We start from the raw sequence: 27,965 nt of genomic DNA on the forward strand, positions 1-27,965 counted from the left end.
ACAGCATGGCTCAACAAGCAGTGCGTGGGTGCGCGCCCAGGATATGAACTGGCAAACCCTGGGCCGCTGCAACAGAGCGTGCGCACTTAACCGCTTGTGCCACCGGGCTGGCCCCTGGAGAGATTGTTTGGAATGGACTCAATTTGGATTCATCTGATTCATTGTATTCTACTCACCAAAACGGAACTCATTTATTTTTTTGAAAGTTAAGTCTTAGCCTAAGAGTACAAGTGATTTTTTTTCTTTTTACCTTTTGACCCCCTTCACCCATTTTTCCCACCCACTCCCTCCCTGCCTCTGGCAACCATCAATCTGTTCTCTGCACCTATGAGCTTGCTGATTTTTTTTTCCAGATTCCACATATAAGAAAGACCATATGGTATTTGTCTTTTTCTGTCTCATTCATTTCACTTAGGATAATGCCTTCGAGGCCCATCCACGTTGTTGCAAATGGCAAGATTTCATACTTTTTTATAGCTGAATAATATTCTGTCTGTCTGTCTGTCTATCTATCTATCTACATCTCACAATATTTTTATCCATTCATCTGTCAATGGACACTCAGGTTGTTTCCATATCTTGGCTATATTAAGTAATGCCGCAATGAACATGGGGGTGCATATATCCTTTCAAGTTAGTGTTTTCATTTTTCTTCAGATAAATACCCAGAGGTGGAATTGCCAGTTCATATGGTAGTTTTATTTTTAACTTTCTGAGGAACCTCCATACTGTTTCCCATAGTGGCTGCACCAATATACATTCCCGTCATAGTGCACAAGGGTTCCCTTTTCTCTACATCCTTGCCAATACTCATTATTTCTTGTCTTTTTGATAACAGCCGTTCTAACAGGTGTGAGGTGGTATCTCACTGTAGTTTTGATTCACATTTCCCTGATGATTAATGACGCTGAGCTTCTTTTCATGTACCTGTTGGCCATTATCTTCTTTGGAAAAATGTCTACTCAGATCTTCTGTCCATTTTTTTAATCAGATTGTTTTTCTTTGCTATTGAGTTGTATGAGTTCTTGATATACTGTGGATATTAGCCCTTTATCAGATACATGATTTGCAAATATTTTCTCTCACTCAGTAGGTTGCCTTTTCATTTTGTTGATGGTTTCCTTTGCTGTGCAGAAGCTTTTTAGTATGATGTAGCCCCACTTACTTATTTTTGCTTTTTTTTTTTTTTTTGTGAGGAAGATCAGCCCTGAGCTAACATCCGATGCCAATCCTCCTCTTTTTATGCTGAGGAAGATTGACCGTGGGCTAACATCCGTGTCCATCTTCCTTTACTTTATATGTGACGCCGCCACAGCATGGCTTGACAAGCGGTGTGTCGGTGCGCACCTGGGATCTGAACCTGCGAACCCTGGGCTGCCGAAGCAGAGCGCGCGCACTTAACTGCTGTGCCACCGGGCCAGCCCCTATTTTTGCTTTTAGGGCCAGATTCAAAAAATCATCACCAAGATTGATGTCAAGGAGTTTACCACTGATGTTTTCTTCTAGGAGTTTTACAGTTTCAGGTCTTACGTTCAAGTCTTGAATCCATTTTGAGTTAATTTTTGTATATAGTATAAGACAGCGGTTGAGTTTCATGTTCTTGCATGTGGCTATCCAGTTTTCCCAATACCACTTATTGAAGAGACTGTCCTTTCTCCATTGTATATTCTTGGCTCCTTTGTCATAAATTAATTGACCATATATATGTGGGTTTATTTCTGGACTTTTTATTCTGGTCTATTGATTTCTGTTTTTATGCCGATACCATCCTGTTTTAATTACTACAGCTTTGTAATATAGTTCAATTACAGTTAATATAGTTTAATTAATTTTATCACATATATCAGTATTATACCAAATAGCAATTACATTATGAGTTAGATTAACATCATTACTAAATAAATCAGTTAGGGCCGGCCCCGTGGCTTAGCAGTTAAGTGCGCGTGCTCCCCTGTTGGCGGCCCGGGTTCGGATCCCGGGCACGCACCGATGCACCACTTCTCCGGCCATGCTGAGGCCGCGTCCCACATACAGCAACTAGAAGGATGTGCAGCTATGACATACAACTATCTACTGGGACTTTTGGGGAAAAAAATAAATAAATAAAATTAAATAAATCAGTTAGAATTACTGTAATATTTTCTTTGCCTTCTCAACAAAAATTGCACTTGCCCATTGTATTGTGAATTGGTATAAATCAAGGGCCATGGCCGTGCTAGATAAGTCTCGATTACAAGCCTCTTGTAGGCACAGCCATGTTTTGTTTCATACTACAAGGCTGCATTGACATGGGTTTCTAATGTCATGAGGGAGGCCGTCAGACCTACTAGCTCAGTTTCTCTTGAATAGGGCTGAATGATAGGAAAAAGATTAGGATTATTCACAACAAAGGAAACAATAAGACTAAAAGGGATTAAAAAAAGAACTCTCAGGACAATTAAACTAAAAATTTAGTAGCTGCTAAAAATTTAATGGCTCTAACCCCATAGCTAACATCATACTTAATGGTGAAAGACTGGATGCCTTGCCCCTAAGATCAGGAAGAAGATAAGGAGATCTGCTCTTAACTCTTCTACTCAACACTGTACTGGAAATTCTAGCTATGGCAGTTAGGCAAGAAAAAGAAGGAAAAACATTCCAGATAGGTAAGAAGTTAAACTAACTCTATTCAAAGATAACATGATCTTATATATAGAAAATTTTAAATCTACTAAAAAAACCTCTTAGAACTAATAAATGAGTTCAATAGGGTTGTAGAATACAAGATCAATATATAAAAATTACATGGATTTCTATACACTTGCACTGAACAATCCAAAAATGAAATTAAGAAAACAATTCCATTTCACAGTAGCATAAAAAATACATAGGAAAATTTTAATGAAAAAAGTGCAAAGCTTATACTCTGAAAACAACAACAAAAAAAACAACAGAAACCTCAAAACAACAAAAAATTGCTGACAGAAATTAAAGATCTAAATAAATGGAAAAATATCCCATATCGTGGATCAGAAGACTTAACATTGTTAAGATGCAAATACTCCCCTAAACTGATCTACAAATTCAACACAATGCCTGTCAGATCCCAACTGACGGTGACAAGGTGATTCTAAAATTCATATGGAATCGCAAGGGACTCACAAAATCTAAAACAACCTTGAAAAAGAAGGATAAAGTAGGAGGACTCACATGTCTTGATTTCAAAACTTACTATGAAGCAGTAGTAATCAACACAGTGTAGTACTGGCTCAAGGATAAACATATATGGGTCAATGAAATAGAACTGACAGTCCAGAAATAAACCCATACATGTATGGTCAATTGATTTTCAACAAGGCTGCCAAGACTATTCAATGGGGAGAAAACAGTCTCTTCAATAAATGGTGCTGAGACAACCTGGATAGCCATATGCAAAAGAATGAGGCTGGACTTGACTTTATACTATATACAAAAATTAACTTCAAAATGGATCAAAGACCCAAAATGTAAGAGGAAAAACTGTAAAATCATTAGAAGAAAACATAGGGGTAAATCTTCATGACCTTGGATTTGGCAAAGGATTCTTAGATACGACATCAAAAGCATGAGCAACAAAAGAAAAAAATAGATAAATTGGACTTCACCAAAACGAAAAAAACTTTTGTACTTTAAAAATCACCATTTAGAAAGTGAAAAGACAAACCACAGAATGGGAGAAAATATTTGTAAATCAGATATCTGATAAGAGACTTGTATTTAGATTATATAAAGAATTCTTACAACTCAAGAATAAAAAGACAAAATAACCCAATTAAGAAATGGCAAAGGATCTGAATAGACATTTCTCCAAAGAAGATACACAAATGGCCAATAAGTACATGAAAAGGTGCCTGACGTCATAGTCATCAGGGAAATGCAAATTAAAACCACAATGAGATACCATTTCACACCCACTAGGATAGCTGGAATCAAAAAGTCAGATAAGTGTTGGTGATGATGTGGAGAAATCAGAACCCTCATACGCTGCTGGTGGGAATGTAAAATCGTGCAGTCACTAGAAAACAGTCTGGCAGTTCTTCAAATGGTTAAATACAAAGTTAGGATGACCTAGCAGTTTTACTCCTAGGTATATACCTAAGAGAAATGAAAACATATATTCACACAGAATTACACTGGCCTATTACCTATGGTTCCAGGTGGATGGCAACAGGTTTTATCCAGAATAGACACTCATTTTGGATTTGAATTTGTATACCTGGTGACTGAAGTATACACTTTCAACACTATTAGAGGCCACAGCAGAAATTGTTTCAATTTGGACTCCCTTTTTATATTTCACTTGATAAAGAAAACCCATTTTGCTGCAGGTACAGTTCAACAGTGTGCTAAGAAGCTTCATACACAATAGACTGACTTATCATATACTTTACCAAACACGAAAGAGTGGACTGACTGAAAACTGAAACAGATGTTTGAAACACCTACTTTTTAAATTGGGCACATCTCTTTCTAATAAGAAACAGAAATAATGGCTTTCATGATGGAATGTGTGTTAAAACATAATAGGCATGCAATTAAAGGGAAGAATCAACAGTGGATAGATTGTTAAGATGCTGCAGGAAAAAGAAGGGAGGGAGAAAGTGGGGTAATAATACAAGAACTAACAAAAATTTTTTCTACATCTCTAAAAATTTTTCTTTTACTTTGCCTGATCCTGTAGTACAAGGACATGGATCACATCTGCAAGTTCTGAAGAAAGAATCAGTTGCAAACACGACACCAAGACAATACCTCTAAATCTAACAGTGTGAGGAATGATGAAATGGGCTGTTTCTTCTTTTCACCTGTCTAAACTTCTGCATCTTTCCTAACCAATAAACAGGACAGTCCCATAAGCTCACACTTACCCAACCCTACTTCATATGACTGGGAATGGACAAAGAAGAAAGCACTGGCCAGTCTCATACTGCTGCCAACCCAATGGATCAGTCGTCCTGCTGAATCTGATGGTCTTCTAAACCAGGAGCCAAGTTCTGGGTAAAAATTAATGATGAAAGGGGCCAGCCCACTGCGTAGCGGTTAAGTTCCTGTGTTCTGCTTCAGTGGCATGGGGTTCGCTGGTTTAGATCCTGGGCGTGGACCTACTCACTGCTCATCAAGCCATGCTGGAGCAGTGTCCCACATACAAGAACTAGAAGGACCTATAACTAGGATATACAACTAGGTACTGGGGCTTTGGGGAGGGGAAAAAAAAGGAAAAAAAAGAGGAAGATTGGCAACAGAAGTTAGCTCAGGGCCAATCTTCCTAAAAAAAAAAAAATTAATGACAAATGGAAAGAAAGAGCAGTTTTGCCTCTCAAAGGGAGCCAATAAGTGAACAATACAAAAAAGGAAAGCTAACAGTAACCTTAATACCTTGTAAGAGGCTGAGAGCAAGAGAACAACACTCTCAGCTGTATTTGCAGATACCCAGGAGGCCTGCAGAAGCTGCCTTCTTCATTTGAAGCTGAAGGTCCAAGGCGGGTCCCCAGAGGTTTAAGGAGGATTTAATCTGCAGTTATCCCTGTGATATGTTTTGATGATGCTAACAACATCTAGGGGATAAACACTTAGAATGATTCTAATGCTTCTTTTTCTTTTACAGGTTTTACATATCCTAGAGGATCCTTTTTAGGAGGCAAAATTAGGACACTGTTGCTGCTCAAATGCATACAAAAGAATGTGCTCAACAACAGAGCTAAAGACCACTGTGTAACTATTAACCTAAGCGATGATCTGTTGAGAAAGGTGCCTGGGTTCAGGGACATGAAATATCTGCTGCATGCCCGACTAGTCATAGTGGCATGTGCCCTCCTACCTATACACCATGTTTTTGTGGGTGGAGGGTAATAATTAAGGCCAAAAAATACTTTGTAAATTGAAACCAAGTAAAGGATAACTTGGTGGGTTTACATACCTACCACTGACAGCCCTGATGTTCTTCTGATGGAAGTGACTAATCAGAGAAAGAACTCAATTTAGTTAATAATCAATTAGTTGTTACATGGAATCAATTTATTAATACATTTCACAAAATTAAAATTACTGTGGTAGAAAGAGGTAAGAGTCAAACTTGATGATTAAAAGCAAGTTCGCACTGGAATATTTGGTAAACTGCAATATTTCTTTAAAGTTATACCTGTACTTCGGTCACTATACTACACAAATGATTAGTATTTTGGTGTTTATCCTTCTTGTTTTTCTGTTCTATAAATGTAAAAAAAAAAAAAAACGATGCAGAAAGAATGCTGACAAGTGTAATTATGAAAGCTTAACCAAGGATGGAGTGTGTGGAATGTATAAATACAGGATTAATTTCAGCTGGTCTATTGCAATCCTGTGTTTATTCCTGGGAACATCTGGAACCAGTCATGCTGTTGATCGTTGGCCAAACCTGAATGAAAGATACCAACTAGTGATTAATACAGTCCTATGCAAGGGTCATTGACAGACCAGGGGACAACTTGCACTAGTTTGTCAGCACTGTTTATAGAAAACGTAGATTGATGGTTTGCATCTGGTTTCAGTTATGTTCTCTTGGTTTCTGCTTTTACACCAGGTCATGCAGGCTGATTCTGGCTACGTGACCAGAGAGGGGTATAAAAGACCCCTCCTTGTACAAGATGGATGCTTCCCCGAGGGCCAAGGTATCTTACACAGATCTTGGTGGTTCACAATCTGAAGATGAAGCATGTCCTGTGCAACTGAGATAGGATCCCAGGAGTTGTGTCTCGTGGTGTTGAAGTTCTTCTGCCTATGCTTTTTTCCATTCTGCTGTACCAAAACCTCTACCTTTATTAAAGCCTTCTACACAACACAGGACATAAGGACTGATCATTATTTAATGTTAAGTGGATAAATGAAGACTACAAAATGTCATTCCAACAACCACCAATTCTGTTGTCCCTACACGTAAAGTGGTGTTTTTGCTCTTCAAGTTACACCCTTTCCTTCATATCCTTTGTTCAGTTGTCTGTCATTCTCTGCTGCTGTCAGCTCTGAATAGCACTCCACTTCTCATTTGCTACCTCTAAAGCTCATGTTTGCTGAAAAAGCAGACATTCCAAGTGTGTTAGAGGTATGCTGCTGATTTATAAGTAAAGAGGATGGGAGAAAAGTGCTTATTATTCAGGTAAATGGGTTCAGCAAATCATTTCACCAAGGGAGACTTTGTTTTGGAAATGGAGCTTACTTGAGGTCTCTAAACATTTAAAGTCAAATTAAGAGACATAGCTGCAAAGTATGTTACATCAATAAGATACATTGTTTTCCAGATCAAGTGTAATTTTAGGCCAGAAATAAATGTGATAGGAATAGGGAAACAATGAACATAGGGGCATTTTTCCCTATATGCAGGATTTTACCTCTGGAAAAGGGAGTATATAAGAACAGGAGAGCCACCAGAGAAAGCTAGGATTCTAAAGACACAGAACAACCGTAAAAGATCAAATGATAAAAGAAAACAAGGCCAAAATGTACCTTTATGTAGTCAACAAGATTCTGATATTCAATGTAGTTGCCTCCTCCTACCACAAAAACAATTGCCTACAAATGCAAACAGAAAAAAAAAACAGGTAAGTTGAAAGAAATAGTTAAAACAGTATTTTAACTTGCAAGGAACATGGTTTTTAGTCTGGAGCTTATTCCATACCTTAGGTAAAAAAACACTAGCTAGCAAAAGGTCACATCCTGAGCGTGTGATGCTACTTCAATTGTAAAGAAATTTATTTCTAAAAAGTCTACAAATTTATAAATTTCTAATGTCTGTTGAATGGTAGAACGAAGTAGAGATTTTTTCTGGAAACAATTTAGAGGAAAATAAACCTCATTCTTCAGATAAGTAATAGCAAAGAAATCCAAAGGGCATTTCTGAATTTGAGGTTATTTATTGCAGGTAGGAAAAAGAGAAAACTTAGTATTTATATAATTTCTAGTATACGTTCTTTTCTTTTTTTTTTTTTGGATGTATTTTTTTTTTAATTTAATTTTATTTATTTTTTTCCCCCCAAAGCCCCAGTAGATAGTTGTATGTCATAGCTGCACATCCTTCTAGTTGCTGTACGTGGGACATGGCCTCAGCATGGCCAGAGAAGCGGTGCGTCGGTGCACGCCCAGGATCCGAACCCGGGCTGCCAGCAGCGAAGCGCGCGCACTTAACCGCTAAGCCACGGGGCCGGCCCTAGTACATGCTCTTTAATGTATTTATTTTTATTGAGAAGCTTCTTTGTATCTCAAATGAAGTCAATATCTTCACAAAAGTTTGGAATCCCATTTTAGAAAAAAGTTCCACACATATAAAACTTTCACTGCAATCTTAAAGACTTCTTTTTATGTGAATTAATTAATTTTATGTCAGTTATTTTTAAGCTTAAACTATTCTAAGTAGAAGCAGCTTTATAAATCAGGAACACATAGTTGCTAAGAATTTTTTCTTTCAAAGAATCTTGGGTGCACAGAATTGGATTTATCAAGATTGTCATACAGTAATCATAATCAAGCCATGTTTAGGACAAAGCTATTCTTCAAGACTGCTTGGTCACCTTTTCATCTTTCCTTCTTAGGGGCAGAGAATTTTTATATGGAACTTACCTCTTGGAAGGGATTTTTGTTCCTTGGAACTGAGCTGTAACAAAGAAAAACCATACTGAAAATTTCACCCAAGGCATTTCTTATAGATAAAATAGGCATGGGAAATACACACACACTCTCTATTAGATATGTATTTACAATGCTTTCTCCATCACCTTCTTAAGCCAGGTAGTGAATTGGGATACAGAGGAAAAAGCTAGAAGAGGTACATGTCTTAGTGTCTAAAAGGGAATGGGGCAAACCTGTTGACTTGAAAATAAAATTCTAGAGAAGACTGAGAGGGAGAAGGAACGACTAAGCAGCAGCTCCCACAAGGAGTAGAAATCTGGGTATAAGGTGAGTTGATAAAATATATACTTTAGTGGTAAATTATGTGAAATTTTTACAATACTCAACATATTACAGTTTGTGGGTATCTACATTTGTGAAAAAACCATGTAAACACATATATGGGAAGGATACAACAAGTTAGGAAGGAAAGGGGGACAGGAGGAATCTGCATTTGGCTGTAGCTTCTTTATATTTATATACATCATTATATATTAATATACATACATATTAATTATATTATTTATATATTTATAATATATTTTAAAAATACTTCCTTGATGCCCAAGAGATCTTTTACTAAAGACGTTTTTAAAAGCTTTTTTAAGTCAGATATTATAATTGAGTGCTAAAATAGGCTGTACAAAGACAACTGAGGTTTTCCTCATAAGCAATTACTGAAAATCTCAGCCGAGAGGAGACAGGTATTATAACGTCCCTTATTCAGAGGCTGATCCCACAGTTCTATCATCTTTTCCTCATTTCTATGGCCTGTCTGAATACTCCTCAGAAGGGGCCAGAAGCCCCCCTGATTAAAATGCCACCTCAGTGTTAACTTCTGACTTGAGCGCTTTCAGTTCCTCTAAGAGTAGACATGGGGTGAGGAGAGGTGAGACGTAAGCAGCAAAGTATTAACTAGTTATTAATAACACAGATCTAATCGTGATGAGAAGGCTGAGTCTACTAAAAATGAATCTGTGAGCTCCTCTGTCTTATCAGTGCTAATATTCCTCCTCATTATCACACATAAACTACAGGTAGGGTTGAAGGAATTCCTTGGTAAGCTTCTAAGAAGCAACATATATCTACTTAGTCATATGTAAATACAAAGAAGGAAAAAATGTATGCTGGAGAATATCAAGATAGGAAAAAAGTTGCAAATCCACCGTTTTAAAGTGTACAAGCAGTGGTTTTAGTATATTTACAGAGCTGTACAACCATCACCACTGTCTAATTGCACAACATTTTTATCACTCCCCAAAGAAGCCCCACCCCGTTAGCTGTCACTCCTCATTCCCTCCCTTCTGTAATTTACTCTTTGTCACACTCTCCCCTGCTCTCTGCCGCTGCTCTCAGCAGCTTCTTCTGCAACTTCAGCAGTATTTCTGGTGAGTTCAGAAATGAGAATAACCTTTTAAATTACCAAAACAATCTAATAATCAACTATCAAGTGACTAGATTACCTGTTCTGACTACCTACAAAGATGTGAAAGCTTAGATAAAGCAAAGACCAAAGTTCTGAAGATCCCAAACAAAAGGTATAGGCAAGAAACCAGCTTCACTCAAGTTTTGGTGCTAGACAATCACTCCAGGAAGGCTTTTCACCTCCCAGTTCTGCCTATTCTTTCTCTGTATCTTGCAGGCTATTTTCATACCACTATGAATTAAATCTTGAAAAATAATATCCATAATAAAGTAAACAAATACCTTATCACATCATGTTTGTCATAAAATATAGAAATTATCTGCAGAATGTTTCATTGCCATAAAGAAGTATTTACAGCAATGGTTCCCAGGGGCTTGGATTTTATGGATCAGTTAAATAAAAAGCAAAACCAACAAAACAACTGGTATCCACCATCAAGCTCCCATCTTTTCATTTGGTCCAATAAGAATATTCATTTAAAAACATACATGTTACCCAAATTCCCCTCCCCAACACATAAGTTGTAATACTGCCATCATTTCATTAAGGGGAAAAAAACCCCCAAACATCTGAACATATATTTTGTATGTATATACTCAAAAGGAAAGGCATCAAAATGCTAAGTATAATAACCAGTGATTATCTCTGGGTAATGAAATTACACATACTGTTTACTTACTAGTTTTCTATATAGTTGGAATTTTTAATAATAAGAAATTGTTGATTTATAACAAAAAATCAATTAAATTATTTCCACTCTTGGCAGGAGTGGGGAAACCTACAGCAAATGACATAAGAGCTGCTCACCTGTCATTGCCCCGCAGCATTTTGGGATCAAAATATCTATAGTCATCGGTTTCCTATTAAAAAAAATAGCACTTTATCATGACTATGGAATTTCTCTTTAGAAAGTTAAAGTTTGGCTTAGAGCATTTTATTTCAATGAATCTATTAATTTGGTAGAATTTGTAACCACCAACAATATTTACTGAGCACTTACTACGTATTCAACATTATTCTCATTGCTTTAGATGAAATTACTTACATAATCCCCATAACATCTATAAGGTGGTGATTATTATCCCTACTTTTCAGATGGGCAAGTTGGGGTACAGAGGTTATCTAACTTTCCTCAAGCCACATGACAAGTAACTATGAGAACTCCAGGATTTAAACCCAGGTAGTCTAGTTTCAATACCCAAGCTCTTAACTACTATACTATATTGCTTCTTGAAAATAAACCTGTTTTATAAGCTAATGTACTTCCATATTTTTGTTTTTAGAATTTCATTATATTATCCTTATATGTCCATGATTTTATTGAATATACAAAATACCTAATATAGGTTCACAATCTCTCTTATTTGAAACCTTTGGAATTAGATATATTTCTCAATTTTGAATTTAAGAAAAATTTTAGATACCATGGTACATAAACTGTATGTAACGTGTCTATGACAGAGACAAATGTTGTGGAAGGCACGTATATGTTGGAAAGAGCAGTAGGTAGGAACACAGGAGTAGCAGATTTTGGTTCCAATTCTGCTACTAAAAATAGTGTGACTTGGGAAAAGTCACTTAACATCTCTCGGTTTCCTCTTCTCCACAGCTAAAATTACTTCTAATGTTTCCTTAAACTAGAACGTTCTGTGATTCCCTGAAGGGCATGGTTCTTGCCCTAATGAATACAGCAGTGGTGAAAAACATGGCTTGCCCAGCTCTGTCATTTATTAGCTGTGTGTCCTTGGGCAAGTTAATCGACCTTGTTGTGCCATGGTTTCCTCAAATTAGTATTTTTCTTAGAAGGGTCTAATGAAGATTAAATCAGATAATACATGAAAAATGTTTTGAATGGTTCCTGGCACATAAGAAGTGTACAATAAAATGTTTTATCTAAATATAAAATGTATTTAGCTATTATCATTAGTATCGTCATCATTCATCATCTCAACTTCAAGATTAGGGACAGTTAAAATATTCTAAACTTCCTTAACCCCTGGGGGATTTGGCATCTGCGTAAAATTTTGCATTTATTTATATTTTTAATCTTTATTATTGTTTGGCATAAAAGCTTCTAGAAATTTACTCCCTATTACGAAGTACTGTTCTCTAAGATACTTAGTCATACATGTATACTTCTCTCAGGCTTCTCAAGAAGAGCTCCTTCTTCATATAGTCTAGGAGGTAGTAACAAAGTCTATTATTACCACATTGTATACCACTTTCTCTGTATCGATCTCCAGATGGAAGAATCCAATCCTTTTTAGCTTATCATTATGGACAATTCTCTCATTCCTTTCATAATTGGAGTTGCCTCCTTTTGGGCTGTTTTATTATTCTATATCTTTGTTTTCACACGGGCAGATTTTAAAACTAGTTTTTGTTAATTTCCTTTAATGTTATTATAATCATGTTTTAACAATTACAAAAAATAACACATTAATCTGAAGGTTCTGTTCTCTCTCTCTTTCTTAGCCTGGTATCCTAAACCTTGATGCCAAGTCTATAGTGATCCTGATCAACCCAAACCAGGATTTTATGTGGGTAGGATCACGCTGCCTTTCTCGATTCCAGACTCTTGTGATAACCACCCTCTAGTGGCCACAGTAACAGGATGGGCTGTTTTATGAAACAGATTGTGATGATTTTATTCCTTTCTTGAATTGTAAACAGAGAGCTTGGAAACCCATTCTTTAAGCAAATGCTAACAATATTTATTTGTCTATTCATCCAACAATTTATTTCTCTCAAATTACTTTTTTAGCCCAAAACAATTTAGTGCCATCTGAACACATGCACTTAAAAATTTCACTATGTACTCCTTTCCTACTTTAGTTTTCATAAAATTAAATTGGTCTAATATTCTTTATAGGACATCAACTGATGTGCACTAGTTCTTTTTCACTCACATAGACTTGCTCCTTAGGATATATTTTACATTGAATTACACATACAGGATATAATCTACATTTAATTTGGATGAGAGCTGGCCAGAATGGTTGTAGTAGCTAAGAAAACCAATTCCCATTATCTGTGATAATGGCTAAAAAGGTTCTTTGAGAACATGGACTTTTTTCTTTCTCTCATGTAGTCTGCTGTGATTAAGCCCAAAACAAATCCTGATTTTATTGCCTCTCCTACAGTAAGTTTGATACGTTTAAGAATTTACAAGTACGGGGGCTGGCCCAGGGGCGTAGTGGTTAAGTTCGCCCGCTCCACTTCAGTGGCCTGGGGATCGTAGGTTTGGATCCCGGGTGTGGACCTACATACCACTCATCAAGCCATGCTGTGGTGGCATCCCACATATAAAGTAGAGGAAGACTGGCAACATACGTTATCTCAGGGCCAATATGCCTCACCAAAAAAAAAAAAAAAAAAAAAAATTTACAAGTACAATGTTATATGATACTCACAGGATTTGACTTCATCTCCATGAGATTGTCTAAAATACGAGTCACAGGTAGATTCTGTGGAAGAGATTAGTATTTTGTTAAATATCAGAAGAATAATAAACCAAAACTCTTCTCTAGTAACAAAATGACCTAATAATTCTACAGTTAAGTATGCTTACCTTTCAATTAAACACATCTAAGATTAAGTATTTTATAAATGCTGTTATAAACTCTAGGCACTACTCAAGTTTCCATAGAAAAATTATAATTCTAAATCAAAAGCTCCTTTTGACGTATAGGTGTATCCAGGTTTTAGTACAAATACATGTTTGGGCTTTTTACTTTATTGGATGTTTGCTTTTTAATACTAGTAATTGCAAGCTTTTGTTTTGATCAAATAAGAACTCCATTGTTATTTTTTTTTTCATTTCCTTTTTGTGGACTGTAAGAGTTACTCTAAACAGAGTAATTTAAAGTTTGTGAAAATGTATGAGATTAAACGACCTAACAGAGTTCTTTCATTTCTAATGTATATTCTTTTAGCCAAAAAGATACTTGCACTCTTTGAAAAATGGGGAAATGGATACACACACAACTTTATCCATCATTTTTATTTTGCCTGGGATAAATGACAAATTTTCAATGACATACCACCTTGTCTTTTTACGGAACAAATTTCACTTTGAACATGAAATATGTAACGCTGATGTTGGCAGAAGATTGTCTCTTGACATGCTTATGTGCATTGGGATAAGAAACACTATTTTTACATTTCAATCTGACTATTTTTATCATTATTTTGAACACAATAATACATGGAGTACAGAAATTTACCAAGTAACTATTATGCCTATTCAAAGTGCATTCCTACTGGGACGGTATTCTGCCCGCTCTGAACTGATATTTCCTTTGTGAACTGTGCAGGATGTTCTGGAAAGAATAGTTTTGCACCGTAGAGACTTCATACAACAAAGGCAATATTAAATGTGATTATTTGAATAACTGTAGATAATATATTACTATTTTACAGGTCATAGAAAATTTTATTTTTACTAAAATAGACTATCACTAAGGAAAATGCTACTTTGCCCAGATAGAAAATATGTATTTCTTTTTCCTTTTCTAGATCAGCAAGTAAAAACCTTTTCAAATGATCTTAGGCAAGTAAAACTAAAGCTATTTCATTATTCTCTGATATTTTTGCTGGCCAGGAACTTCTTAATATAAACACAGCACCAAATGTTCAAGCTGACTGAATGTACTTCCTAAATTTACTATTTAGAATTCAAAAAAAAAGGTAGCTCAAAATTTTACCTTTTATGTTTTGTTTCAAATAAAATTGAGTTTGTTCAAGTAAGAAAAGTCTAAACCATACCTTTCTCTAAAGAATAACTGGGTGCAGATTTAAATCTATAAAAGTGCTTTATCCAAAAGAAAAAACTACAGTTATATATTTGTTCCAAATAACACTAACAAAAGATGATGAAGTACTTTGCAACATAACAGGAAGAAATAATAAAAAAATTCCGGAGTAAGGGAACATTATAAATTACAAGATTTTACTAAAATTAATTTTATATCCATTTCTCTATTTACATTTAACTCTCTGTTTAGCTCCCTAAATTGTACTATTAGATCTGTGCAATGGAGAAAAATTCAGAAAAGATTTTATGTAATGGTAAAGCCATAAGAATCATATTACTTTTAATATATTTGTGAAAATTGGAAATTTGAATGAGATTTTTCTAAAAGCTACAATTAAATTTTACTTTGTATTTTATAGTTCTGCTATATCTGAAAATAAGCCTCAGTAAATAGGTCATTAAATAATATAAGAAAATTTCTTTCTAGCAGAATAGTTTAAAAGTTGAAGAGCCCAGAGACAATTCTTTGTTTGTCTGATCTTTACAACCAGGTAACACCAAAAGAAGCATCTACCACTGCTGCACCATATGATATTCACATACTGTTACAGATTAAGGAAAACTTCCAGAGTAGAGACTGATAAAGGAAATACATGTTTTTAAAGGCATAAGGAAGAGTACTTCAGAAAACAACCTGATATCTCTCTGTCACCAACTAATGTTCTACCTAGCCTCCGTTCTTTGTTTAAATGAAGGCTTGAATTGAGTTAATCATTTCTAAAAATAAATTTTATATTAATAATAATTTATATACATGATAAATCAACTTTTGCTGATTGAAAAAACTGAACTGTGGCAGCCAACAGAGAAAACATCGGAACAAAACCATACAATTTTCTTCGCTCAGCAGTCTGTTACTTTACTTATCCTTAGTAACAAAAAATTTGTGTACCTCAATAAAAGAGATATAAATGAAATTTAATCAAATGAAAAACCCATTAACCCTTTTTTTTTTTTTTTTGCTGAGGAAGATCAGCCCTGAACTAACATATATGCCAATCCTTCTCTTTTTGCTGAAGAAGACCGGCCCTGAGCTAACATCTATTGCCAATCCTCCTCCTTTTTTTCCCTTTTTCTCCCCAAAGCCCCAGTAGATAGCTGTATGTCATAGTTGCACATCCTTCTAGTTGCTGTATGCGGGACGCCGCCTCAGCATGGCCAGACAAGCTGTGCATTGGTGTGCACCCGGGATCCGAACCCGGGCTACCAGTAGCGGAGTGTGCGCACTTAACCGCTAAGCCATGGGGCTGGCCCCCCATTAATCCTTAAAAAAATTCCCAAGCATATTTTTCATTGCTTTTGGAAACTGCTGTTTTAGAAATAAAATGAAAAATATTGTATAGGTAACTAAATTTTTATTAGTAGAAAACCCCAATATATATAGATTTGAGAGACAGAATCCTATACACACAAATATCCTAAATTAAGGATCACTATTCCTAAGATCTTCAAATTTCAAATACATAAATTAGAAATTTTACCTGAAGAAAAAAACCCTAACTCGTTTTATGTAAAACCATAGTCATATTTTATGATTTTAGTCACTAGAAAAATTTAAAAACAATGTTAATTTTATCTCTGATGGTGTAATTGCTTAAAAACAAAATTGAAACAAAGATGCACAGAAATTAAAAAAACAATCTAAGAAAAGTAATACAGCCCTATACCCAAAACAGTTAAAAAAGTTTTCTCCTCTAGTTCCCCTAGAATTAGCCACTTGTTGCCCTATACTGCCATCTGGTCTACGGTGACTGTTCCTAACTCTCCCCATGCAGCCGTGGGCTTGGGATGATACTCCGATGCTGAAGTCTGCAGTGGGGCTGGGGCAAGAGCAGCTGGCTGTCCTGATTATGAAAGCCCCGGAGAATGAAAAGCAGTTATGTGTACCTCCTTGAAGATAACGCTCATCTTAAAGACTGAATTAGCCAAGTAAAGAATAAGATGGAGTTTGCAGATACCAGAAACACAGTGGGAATGAGGGATTATCAAGGATAGAAGGGGTGGAAAGTTGTCAGTGAAGTGAAGATAGGAGGAGGGAGAACAAGACAGACCATCTATTTCTAAAATTTTAAAATTATAAATCAGAAAGGGATCTACAGAGTGAATCCAAAATCCATATCAACATCTTACAGATGAGGAAATGATAAAATATATAAAGTGGCATTTTTTCCAAAATCCTAGCATATTAATGGCAAAAAATCAAGAAACAGGATTACATGGACCCAGTAAAACACATACAACCTTCCATCAACCAGCTTCAGCAATTATCAACTCATGGCAAATTCTTATTTTGTCTATACTCTCGCCTACTCTCCAGTCCCCTAGGTTGTTTTAAAATAAGACCCCAATATTAAGTCATTTTAGCAATAAATATTTCAGTATATATATCCAAAATATAAGAACTCTTAAAAAAAAAAAACCAAACACTATTACCACTTATTAATTAACAATTAACAATAACAATTGTTTAACAATAATTGTTAATTAACAATAATTTCTTAATACAGCTCAATATCCAGCCAATGTCAAAATTTTCCTGTTTTATACATTTATTTTTTACAGTTTTTTTGTTCAAATGATAATAAGTGCCATACATCACAATTAGATATATCTTTTAAGTCTTTTTTAATCTATTGACTTCCACTGCTTGCAATTTATTTGATGTTAATTCATTTTTAAAAGACAGATTATTTTAGCAAATAAGCCAAAGAAAGTGAAATAGAAGATAAATCATGCAACCTTGTGCTACATTATTCATCATCACACCCTTGTACAATTATCCTCACACAAATATATTCGAAATCTATGACTATCATTCAAATGGTTTTATGTGATAGCTGATACCTGTGATGTATAAAACTTATGCTGCCCAAGAAACAAAATATAAAAAGCTCTTATAAGTGACATAGAAAACTGGACATGACATCTTGTTTTTCCTAATTTATTTATAGCGTGAAATGTTTATTCAGATAAAAAAATCCGAAACAATATGTAGAGATTTAAGAGGCATAAATTACTCAGTTTTACAAGTGTGAAACAGACAGAATTCATCTCTAGCAGTCACTTCTCTGACATCTCTTTTCTCTTCCCAACCTGCCCTAGATATTTCAAAGCAGTACCTCTAAATTTTAGAACATTAGGACAATGTAACTTTTAAAATGGATTTCTCTGAGTTTAAATACTTCTAGAAGAAGAGACTCTTTTTAAGTATTAAACTGACAAAGATTACACACATGTACACACACATACACGTCCAGGTTTGGGAAGGATATAGAGAAACAGGCACTATAAATCACTGCATATTGGTACAGCTTTTCTGGGGGGCAATCTGGTAATATTTATTAAGAACAATTAGAAATGTTCACCCTTTTGATTCCATAATTCAATTCTAGTAATTTATTATTTTGTAGTTATCAGAGATGAATACTCACCCAGAAAAAACTAACATTTAAAACCTAGGTGTATATCCTTCAGTATCCTCTATTTTTTCTTTTTTTAAACAACAAAGAAAGATCATACCGGAATTACTGTTTTGTAATGTGACTTTTATTTTTACTTTACAATATAAAATGAACCACTCCTCCCAAATCAATGAATATTTCCTCTAATTCTGAACCTAAAAGTCTTATTAACATCCACTTAAAAAAAATGGCATGGCTCTTCTAGTAGTGGTGTCAGAAATGTCATATATAGAGAGGTAACCAGCAACCACTTCAAATTTTACTTTCGTAAGTGAGAAACTGCCTATATCAAAGCAGTATGTTATTTGCAATGTTAAGGAAAGCAAGAGGATTTGAGGTCACAGAGGATAATTTGTTTTTATATTTTATGAACTTTAAATAAAACAAACTTTTGTGTTACCACAACAAAATACTTAAGTCAATCAGTTTAGACACTTATTACAGGCATTGTTAGGGGACATATATTATGTGACTTTAAGGTAATAAGTTCAAAAAGTAAATATCATCATTCCAAAGATTAAAGCCTGTAATTTCTCAATGCCATCAGTTATTTGTGATAAGGAATACTTTGTTTAGGGAATCTTACTATTGGGATTTTCTTCTAACAGTGACGTGTTAAGAAAAATACGTAACTCTCAAAAATAAATTTAACTACATGTAGTTATACAATAGCTAGTCTATCTAGCAAAAGGATGACATAATCTTAGGAATTGGAGGTTCCTTCTTTGTCTCACATAACAAAATGATCTTGGCTATAGTTTATCATGATAGAGTGGTGTGACAAAGATTCTCTCCTGGATGAAACTCTACTCAGGCTCTTCTGAGCTCTTTTTCAACTGGGCCTTGACTTTTGGACTTCTGTGTCCATCTCTGCATAGTCTAATTTAGAAAGAATCCTGCTAAGTCAGGTTAGCCAGAATCCCCCACCTCGACATCTGATCACCCTTGATACCTGACTAGGGTCCTCATCCTCCACCATCTCCCAGGTAATGTCCAATCACACAGGCCTGCCTTCAGCAAGACTCCTGTTAGGTTGGTTTAGCCAGAATCCCCCTTTATCCCTGATGTTTCCTCTTAGTAATTTTCCATCCACCGATGCCTATCCTGGCTCCTTGGCTATAAATTCCCATTTTTCCTCGACATATTTGGAGCTTAGCCCGATCTCTCTCCTCGACTGAAAAATCCCATTGCGGTGCTTCCTCTGAATAAAGTCTGCTTTACTGTTCTTTAACAAGTGTCATAAGTAACTTTTCTCTTAACAGGTGCTAGGTTAAACCGTAAAGTACAGTATGTTGGTCTCTAATGTGCCCAACTTGCTATTTTTGTGCTTTTTCACCTTTTGCAGTCCAAGAGAGTAAAGATAAACTGACTCAGGGAAGTACTGTGAACCACTACCAGAACTTAATGTAAAAAAGTACATTAAGTATTTTGTAGTAGCTCCCTAGGAAGAGAAAGGTATAATGGGAAGAATTGAAAATAATTCCTAAGAGGAATGATGAAGCTAAAAAGTATTCCCAAGCACTTAGGAAACAATGTAATCTGGAATGTATCTGCAGGAAAGTTAGAAAGTAATCGGCCTTTTAATTAAATAAAGCAAATTAAACATTTTCACTGTTCTTTATTAACACATCATGGTTTTTATAATAAAATGTTACTCACTTATTCAAATAAAGAATTGAATACCTACTTTATGCAAAGTGCTATGGAAAATTCAAAGATGGGGGAAAAAATTCCTTGTCCTCAAGGAACTTATCATCAAGAAGAAATAAAGCATAATAATGTCAGTACAAAAGACCACAGGCAAACATTATAAGAAAGATAAAAAGTGTGGGGGAAGTTCAGAGAAAGAAAAGATCTTCTAGTTTTTTCTGAAAAGAAGTAAGTAAACACTTAATATTCAGATCTAAATGCCTGATGATTCACTCCATCTCTTCTTAATTTGGCCTTTAAAATCCTTCTCATTACAAACTGAAGTATTTATGTGTGAAATATTATGTTTCATATTTGCCTTAAAATATCCCAGCAAAAATAAATAAAATAAAAAATATAAGTGGGGAAGATGAAACAAGAATGGCAGGTTGTTGAGTATTGAAGCTTGGTGAAGGGTACAGGAGAGTCTGATATACTAAGGTATATTTGAAAATTTCCATAACAAAAAGTAATAAACAAATCCCCTTGAAAAGAAACCAAATCAATTAATGATGACTCTCTGATGCAGACTATCTATATATTAGAATACAGAAAAACAAAAGAAATACAAAAATCATTAAAAAATGTCCTATGTGTAAAACTAAGACTATTATTCCAAACGAAGTATAAAATCAAGCTATAGTTTCAGTACCCCAAAACATAAATCCTACTTAAAATACTTCATTTACTCTAATTTACACAGGACTTTAGACTATTAATATCATTATTATTTTTTTTTTTAATTAATTTATTTATTTATTATTTTTTTGTGAGGAAGATCAGCCCTGAGCTAACATCCATGCTAATCCTCCTCTTTTTGCTGAGGAAGACGGGCTTTGAGCTAACATCTATTGCCAATCCTCCTTCCTTTTTTTTTTCCCCCAAAGCCCCAGTAGATAGTTGTATGTCATAGTTGCACATCCTGCTAGTTGCTGTATGTGGGATGCGGCCTCAGCATGGCCGGAGAAGCGGTGCGTTGGTGCGCGCCCGGGATCCGAACCCGGGCCACCAGTAGCGGAGCGCGTGCACTTAACCGCTAAGCCACGGGGCTGGCCCTTAATATCATTAGCTTATTAATATTCTCTTAATATATGTTAAAACTTCAATGATATACATTTATGTAACAGTTCATTATTCTAAATAGGTTAAGTTCATTTTTGTCAATTAATGTACTTTCACAAACCTGTGAGGGTAAAGGAAAATCAGAATTTCAGTAAAGTCCAATGAGCCAATTAAAAAAAAAGCATAAAATTACAGAGCTCTGAACTACACATGTAAAAATACTCTCGTATTCTTAAATATACCAGTAAAGGACCCCTTGATTTTATTCCTGATATTTATAACTTGAATACATCTAGAAGTTGCTCTAGCTGAGCAATCAACCTGTCAACATTTATGTTCAAAAGTTGCTGGTGTGTTTTCTAACAAGTGTACTTACTTGCTGTTTCAATACCAAGTTCTTCACTCCTTCCATCACAAATTGTGATCCTGTATTCATGACCCGTGATAAGAGACTAGGGGCAAAAGAAGAGGATCACACTAAGTATAAAGTCTCTCTCCACTTGTTACAGATAAAATATTTGCCTGATTATACACCACATGCTGATGCTCACTGTGCCTAACACCTTTGTTCCACCACACAGAAGAGACTTGAGAATTTCTGCTTCCATGGATATTACTGCTGAGATTTTATTTAACAATAAAATAGTAATAAAATATTTTGACTAGTCAATAATTACTAATAAAATGTAAAAATAAAGAGCTACCCTCAAAAAAACATTTTAATTGCTTAGCCTTAGCTATAGCTTTTAGGTAAATTAAAACTTAAAGAGAATTCCTTGCTTTTCTGATTGCCTTAATGCTAAAACAATAAAATTAAAGATAGTAACTTAGACAACTTGCTTTAGGAGTTCAAAACATACTAAATATTGAAAACATATATGCCTGTAAGTATTCTGAGGTCAAAAGTTACTATGCTCTCTACAGCACAGCAGCTGGATCCAGTGCTGCACTGTACTCTCCTCACCACACGTAAAATCTCTCATACAAAAATGTGAAGTACAACACACCTAGTGAATTTTACCTCAACTCTGAAGAATGTTTATTGTCTGAATTTTTGTGTGTGGGTGTGAGGAAGACTGGCCCTGGGCTAACATCCATGCCCATTTCTGCTACTTTATTTGGGATGCCGCCACAGCATGGCTTGACAAGCGGTGCGTCGGTCCGCACCCAGGATCTGAACCTTCGAACCCTGGGCCGCAAAAGTGGAGAGTGCAAACTTAACCGCTACGCCACCAGGCCAGCTCCCAATTGTTTGAATTTTTAACAACAAATATAACACCAACAAATGACTTGCCATAACGGGTTTATGTTTGTGGTTCAAATAGTCTCTCACATGGAATCAAAGGATGCTTTGTGGGACAGAATGGCAAACCTGCATTATGATATCAGAGACTAGGCATACCCTTTAAATCATCCAAGATTTTCTTACAACACATTTTATTAAAATCCTCAACTACAAAATCCATAAGAAATCTAACAAGCTTTTAACATTTAATAATTTTGTAAGACATGAAACTGGAAAGTCTATTTCATTAAATACATGAGAGTGATTTTCCAAATGTATTTTCCTTTTCCCTATCTTGTCCTTATTCCCCTCTGAAATGAAGAGATGACAAGATGGAAATCCTTTGTCTTCAACAGAAACAAGAGAAAGTAATCTCTGTTGGAATGGATAGTTCTGAGGCAATTCCCTGGCCCCAGGTAACTCTGAGGGAGTGTGCTAACCTGCATATAGCACCGTCTGAAGGTAGGACCAGCTGGATTCATTCTGCCAAGCACTTACAAGGTCCTGCCTTGGGATGAATGCTTTTGTTTTTTGGAAATTGTTTCATTAAAACTGGCAGCTCAGGGGGCCGGACAGGTGGTGCAGCGGTTAACTGCGCACGCTCTGCTGCGGTGGCCCGGGGTTCACAGGTTCAGATCCTGGGCGCACACCGACGTGCCACTTGTCAAGCCATGCTGCAGTGGCGTCCCATATAAAGTAGAGGACGATGGGCATGGATGTTAGCCCAGGGCCAATTTTCCTCAGCAAAAAAGAGGGAGATTGGCATCAGATGTTAGCTCAGGGCTGATCTTCCGCACCAAAAAAAAAAACACCAAAAGAAACTGGCAGCTCAGGGTGGTACTAGGAAAAACCTGTTTTCCCCTGGGCTTCACACTTTTGTTCTAAGCTCTAAAAAATAAGCTAGAAATTTGAAACTAGTATGGCATGGAAAAGAGTAGTTAGAATTATCTTGTTCAGCTCCTTTGAAAATCACACATACTCTACACGATTCTCTGGAGTCAGAAGTCATACCCAGCCCTGGGGATTTCCTCCCTATCATTTAGCAGTATGCCTAGGTTTATCCTGAAGCTACGTCTTGAGCGTCTAGCTTCAAGTCTATATTAGTTATCAACATTGATATAAAAATAGCTTTAACTTCAAGTTATCTTCTGAAAATCAAAAACGTAATGTTTTAAGAATGAGGAAGCATACAAAGCCGTACCATGTAAAATATACTAACTTACATTTTAAAATGAGAATTTAAACTATCTAACGAAGCCAAAGGCATGTTGACATTTATTCCGTATCACAGTGAAAACATTCTACATTCAAAGTGTCACACACTGTGTTTTTATGGCATTAAAATCTAATTATGGTCTGTGATATTAGACTTATTCAATCAGAATTATTAAAAAGACTTACCCCATTGGTTTAGTGGTAGTGTTGCCATAGCTGGCAGGAGCTGAGGCCATCTTGGCAAAAGCCCTATAAAATAAAAAAGTTATATTTAAAAGTTGATTATTAGAGCTAGTATTCAGTATCACGGCATTAAAATATCTATTGACTATAACTTTTACTATGCAGATATTTTCTGAAAAGAAATAATTTTTCAACTAATATAATACAATGTTTCAGTACAATTAGCACTGAAACAATTATATAAACATTGATTATATAATTTGTAACCATGTAAAATAATGCCCAACTACAGTACAATTAGTAGTGAAACACTGAGATTCTTTAAAAAACACAAAAGCATCATTTGCCCAAACTTCACAATTTTTCTTCTTTTCCTTTTTTATATCTGATCATTAGCATGAAAGAGACTTGGTGCCTTAAAAGAACAATCATATACTGATGAGTACATGAGTCTCTATTCTCCACATTCCATCCTTCTTTGTTCCCAGATACACGCCTTTGCTCATGCTGTCCTTTAGGGATATAAACCCACTGCCTCTCCAATAAACACTGTACATTTCCTTTTAAGACTCAGCTCAAAATCACTTTCTTCATTAATACTATTCTAATTCTACTACCCAATGATTTTTCCTTTTAGTTATACTCTATACCACATACTTTTATATTTAATTGCATATAGTCATTTATTTTCAAATCTTCCTAAATTTCCATAATCTCTTTAACTAAACTATAGAATTCTTTGAAGGCTGGGCAAAAAGATGACACTTAGATGTGTTTTTAAAAATATTTTCCTTCTGGGAATATGTTCACTGTAGAAAATCCAGAAAACAGAATGCTCCCAAAAGAACTCGAACACTTTGAGGTAATCACTGTTAGGATTTTGGTGTATATTTTTCTAATCTTTGGACATATGCATATACACCATATACAATTTAAAAACAAAATTAGCATCATATTGTACATAATATTTTACAACATATTTCAATAGCATACCATAAACATTTTTATGTGAATCAACATTCTTTTATAATGATTCTTAATTATTTCAAATGCTTTTGTAAATGAAAAAAATATAAGAAAATCTTGAGAGTGAAAAAAGAAGGGGAATCACTAAGATGGGGTAGTTGAAATGCTAAAGATATCCTATTTCAATCTTGACAAAATCTTTTGATAATACCATTAGAGAAATCCCAAACACAAAAATCACAATCTTGTTCAGAAAGGAGGATGTAAGTCAACTATTTTTGACAGCAGACCAAAATTTATGCCTTTTTTGAAAAATTGAGGCAACACTGGTTTATAATATTATGAAATTTATGCCTTTAACAAAAAGTTTTCACTAGAAACTAGCATATCTAAATAATAAAGAAGGGTTAAGCAAATAATAGTTCATTTATATGGCTGAATATTATGCAAACACTAAATACTACCATTGGAGACTATGTAAGACAATGAAAAACTGGCATGATGGAAGATATTGGAGAACTAGTATATATAACACAAACTAGTATCTATAATACAAAAAAACTAGTATCTATAATACAAAACTATATTTATAATAATGATTTCCCAGTTTAAAAAAATATATGTAATATGCTTATAAAAGAATATATGCCAATGTTTACTTGTAGAATCTGGATGGTGAGATTACACAGGTAAATTTTTACTTTCTTTATACCTTCCTGAATTTTCTAAAATTTTCTTCAATAAATGGGTGTAACCCTTATAATTAGAAAGACAAATGCTACAAATTAGAAATTATATATTTTGTAACCATGTAAAATGATGCCCAAGACTGCCTTTCCTCGTATAGCACCAAAAGTTTGATTAAGGAGTTCCACGTGAGTCATAACGTAAAACACAATGACATATGCCACATAGTCAAATGTGTAAGTGTATATATTATAAAAATAGGAAAAAGCTTATCTTGTTAAACCAAGGTTTGTTGTGCAATTTTTTTACTATAAGAACACAGTCAAATAAAAGGATATCTGAAAAAACAAACAAAAGTATGGATAATAAAAAGTACTCATAAACTCACAACTCAGAGATAGCCACTGTTAATTTGGTTTGTTTCTCTTGCTATGCATTTTTTTTGATACAGTTGAGATCAGAAAGCATATTCAATCTTGTAGTCTTAAAAAATTATTTTAAGAAATATTTTGAAGGTATTGTATAAAATTTGGAAAATAGGGAAAAACACTCAAAAGGAAAAAATACTACTTGGAGTTACCCATTATTAGCATATAGATGTATGTGATTTCAGCTATGCAATTATACGTATATATGTGTATGTTCACACACACACACAGACGAATGGATAAATGAATAGATAACAGGGATCATACTTAAAAAATGTCATCTAAGTTCCAGCTCAAATGTCACCTACCCAGAGGCTTTTCCCTGATCTCAATGAATTTAGCTATCACTCACAACAAATTAAGATCTTATCACTTAGTTTTATTTTCTTTGTATCACTTAATATGGTTTAACATTACTCTGTTCCTTTGTTTGTTTCTTTGTTGACTTATAGTTCCCTCAACACAAATGTACACTCAGTGGGCGCAGGGGCCTTCCACAGCATGTTCACTACTGTATTCCCAATGTCTAGAAGAGTCCCTAGACACAGAGACAAAGGGAATATTTATCAAACAAATCAATGAATGGTATTGTAAACTATTTTTTCACCTTACAACATAACAAGGACATTTCCCAATGTCATTAAGTAAGTCTTCTACAACATGATTTTTAATAACTCAATTGTATTCTCTCATGGAATGCCATAATTCACTTATCAATCCTATTGCTGGACATTTAGATTGGTTTTCAAAATTTCACTATTACAATTGCTTCTAAGATTTTACAACTCCAATTACCTGTTTGGGATAAATTCTTAAGAGAAATGCTAGGTCAGAACTATTTTTTAAAACAACTTTTTATACCATCCAGCAAAATTGTTACAATTTATATTTCTTTTTTTTTTTTTTTATAATTTTATTTATTTATTTATTTTTCCCCAAAGCTCCAGTAGATAGTTGTATGTCATAGCTGCACATCCTTCTAGTTGCTGTATGCGGAACGCGGCCTCAGCATGGCCGGAGAAGCGGTGCGTCGGTGCATGCCCGGGATCCGAACCCGGGCCGCCAGCAGCGGAGCGCACGCACTTAACCGCTAAGCCACGGGGCCGGCCCTACAATTTATATTTCTAACAGTAGAGTATAAATGCTCCAATTAATTTTCCTGGATCCTTGGCACAATATTTTCTAAATCTTTGCATTATGTTAATATGCATTTCTCTAATTACTAGTGAAATTAAAATTTTCTTTTAATGTTTTTGAGACATTTGACTCAAAACATTTCAGTTTTTGACTTTCTTATCTTATCAATGAAGAAAATGTAAACCTGTCTAAGAAAGAAAGGCATCACTATCTTGTGTAATTTTAAGTTGTGGAAGGGGTGGGCCAGACAAGGAAATATTTACGCCACTGAATAAAAAGATACCAAGGCACTGTTCAATTTTCTTAGTAACACTTCCATTTTCTTGGGAACTCGACTTCCATTGTACTTTCTTAAATGATAAGAATTGAACAAAAAAATAAAACTTACTTCCACTGTTTGATATATTGTAAGGGATTAAGGTTGCATCCTGCATCTGTTAAAGCTTTTTTGTATTGCTCCAAATCAGCCTGAAATAAGAAAATATGATACGACAAGAAATTTTACTTTCATGAGAGAAGGCCATTTTGTTTGTTGTCATTTGATTTATCAAAAAGTTAGAACAAAGGCATGAGTTTAAATTCTAGACCCCCAAGTAGAGTAGAGTAGTATCTTAAGTGGGTATCCAAGTGAGCACCTCAGGCAAAAATCACATATAATGAAAATTCCCTTTGACAGGCTCCCAAATCACCTATGAAGTACAGTATTTTTTTTTTTTGGTGAGGAAGACCAGCCCTGAGCTAACCTCTTATGCCCATCCTCCTTTTTTTTTTTTTTTTTTGCTGAGGAAGATTGGCCCTGAGCTAACATCCGTGACCATCTTCCTACACTCTATATGGGATGCCGCCACAGCATGGCTTGACAAGCAGTGTGTTGGTGCGCACCTGGGATCCGAACCGGTGAACCCTGGGCTGCCGCAGCGGAGCGTGCGCACTTAACCGCTTGCACCACCAGGCC

General features: G+C 35.2%; 1 protein-coding gene across 4 annotated transcripts in view; it reads right to left on the reverse strand.

Moving 5' to 3' along the window:
* SCFD1 (sec1 family domain containing 1) overlaps nucleotides 1-27,965 on the reverse strand; it is a 97,571-nt gene that overhangs the window by 6,912 nt on the left and 62,694 nt on the right. For 3 of the 4 annotated variants that reach the window (XR_009220016.1, XR_009220017.1, XR_009220018.1), the window contains 8 exons: nucleotides 27,399-27,478; nucleotides 23,796-23,858; nucleotides 21,486-21,561; nucleotides 13,495-13,548; nucleotides 10,889-10,941; nucleotides 8,608-8,641; nucleotides 7,498-7,563; nucleotides 6,675-6,825 (listed from right to left, as the gene is read on the reverse strand). Coding sequence is in view for 1 of the 4 variants with exons in the window: in XM_058540792.1 (XP_058396775.1) it covers nucleotides 7,498-7,563; nucleotides 8,608-8,641; nucleotides 10,889-10,941; nucleotides 13,495-13,548; nucleotides 21,486-21,561; nucleotides 23,796-23,858; nucleotides 27,399-27,478 (426 nt within the window). In the remaining 3 variants the exon portion in view is untranslated. The remainder of the gene's footprint in view (nucleotides 1-6,674; nucleotides 6,826-7,497; nucleotides 7,564-8,607; nucleotides 8,642-10,888; nucleotides 10,942-13,494; nucleotides 13,549-21,485; nucleotides 21,562-23,795; nucleotides 23,859-27,398; nucleotides 27,479-27,965) is intronic. The other variant, XM_058540792.1, reaches the window with a different exon arrangement.

The sequence above is a fragment of the Diceros bicornis genome, chromosome 5 (genome assembly GCF_020826845.1).
Source record: "Diceros bicornis minor isolate mBicDic1 chromosome 5, mDicBic1.mat.cur, whole genome shotgun sequence".
NCBI lineage: Eukaryota > Metazoa > Chordata > Mammalia > Perissodactyla > Rhinocerotidae > Diceros > Diceros bicornis.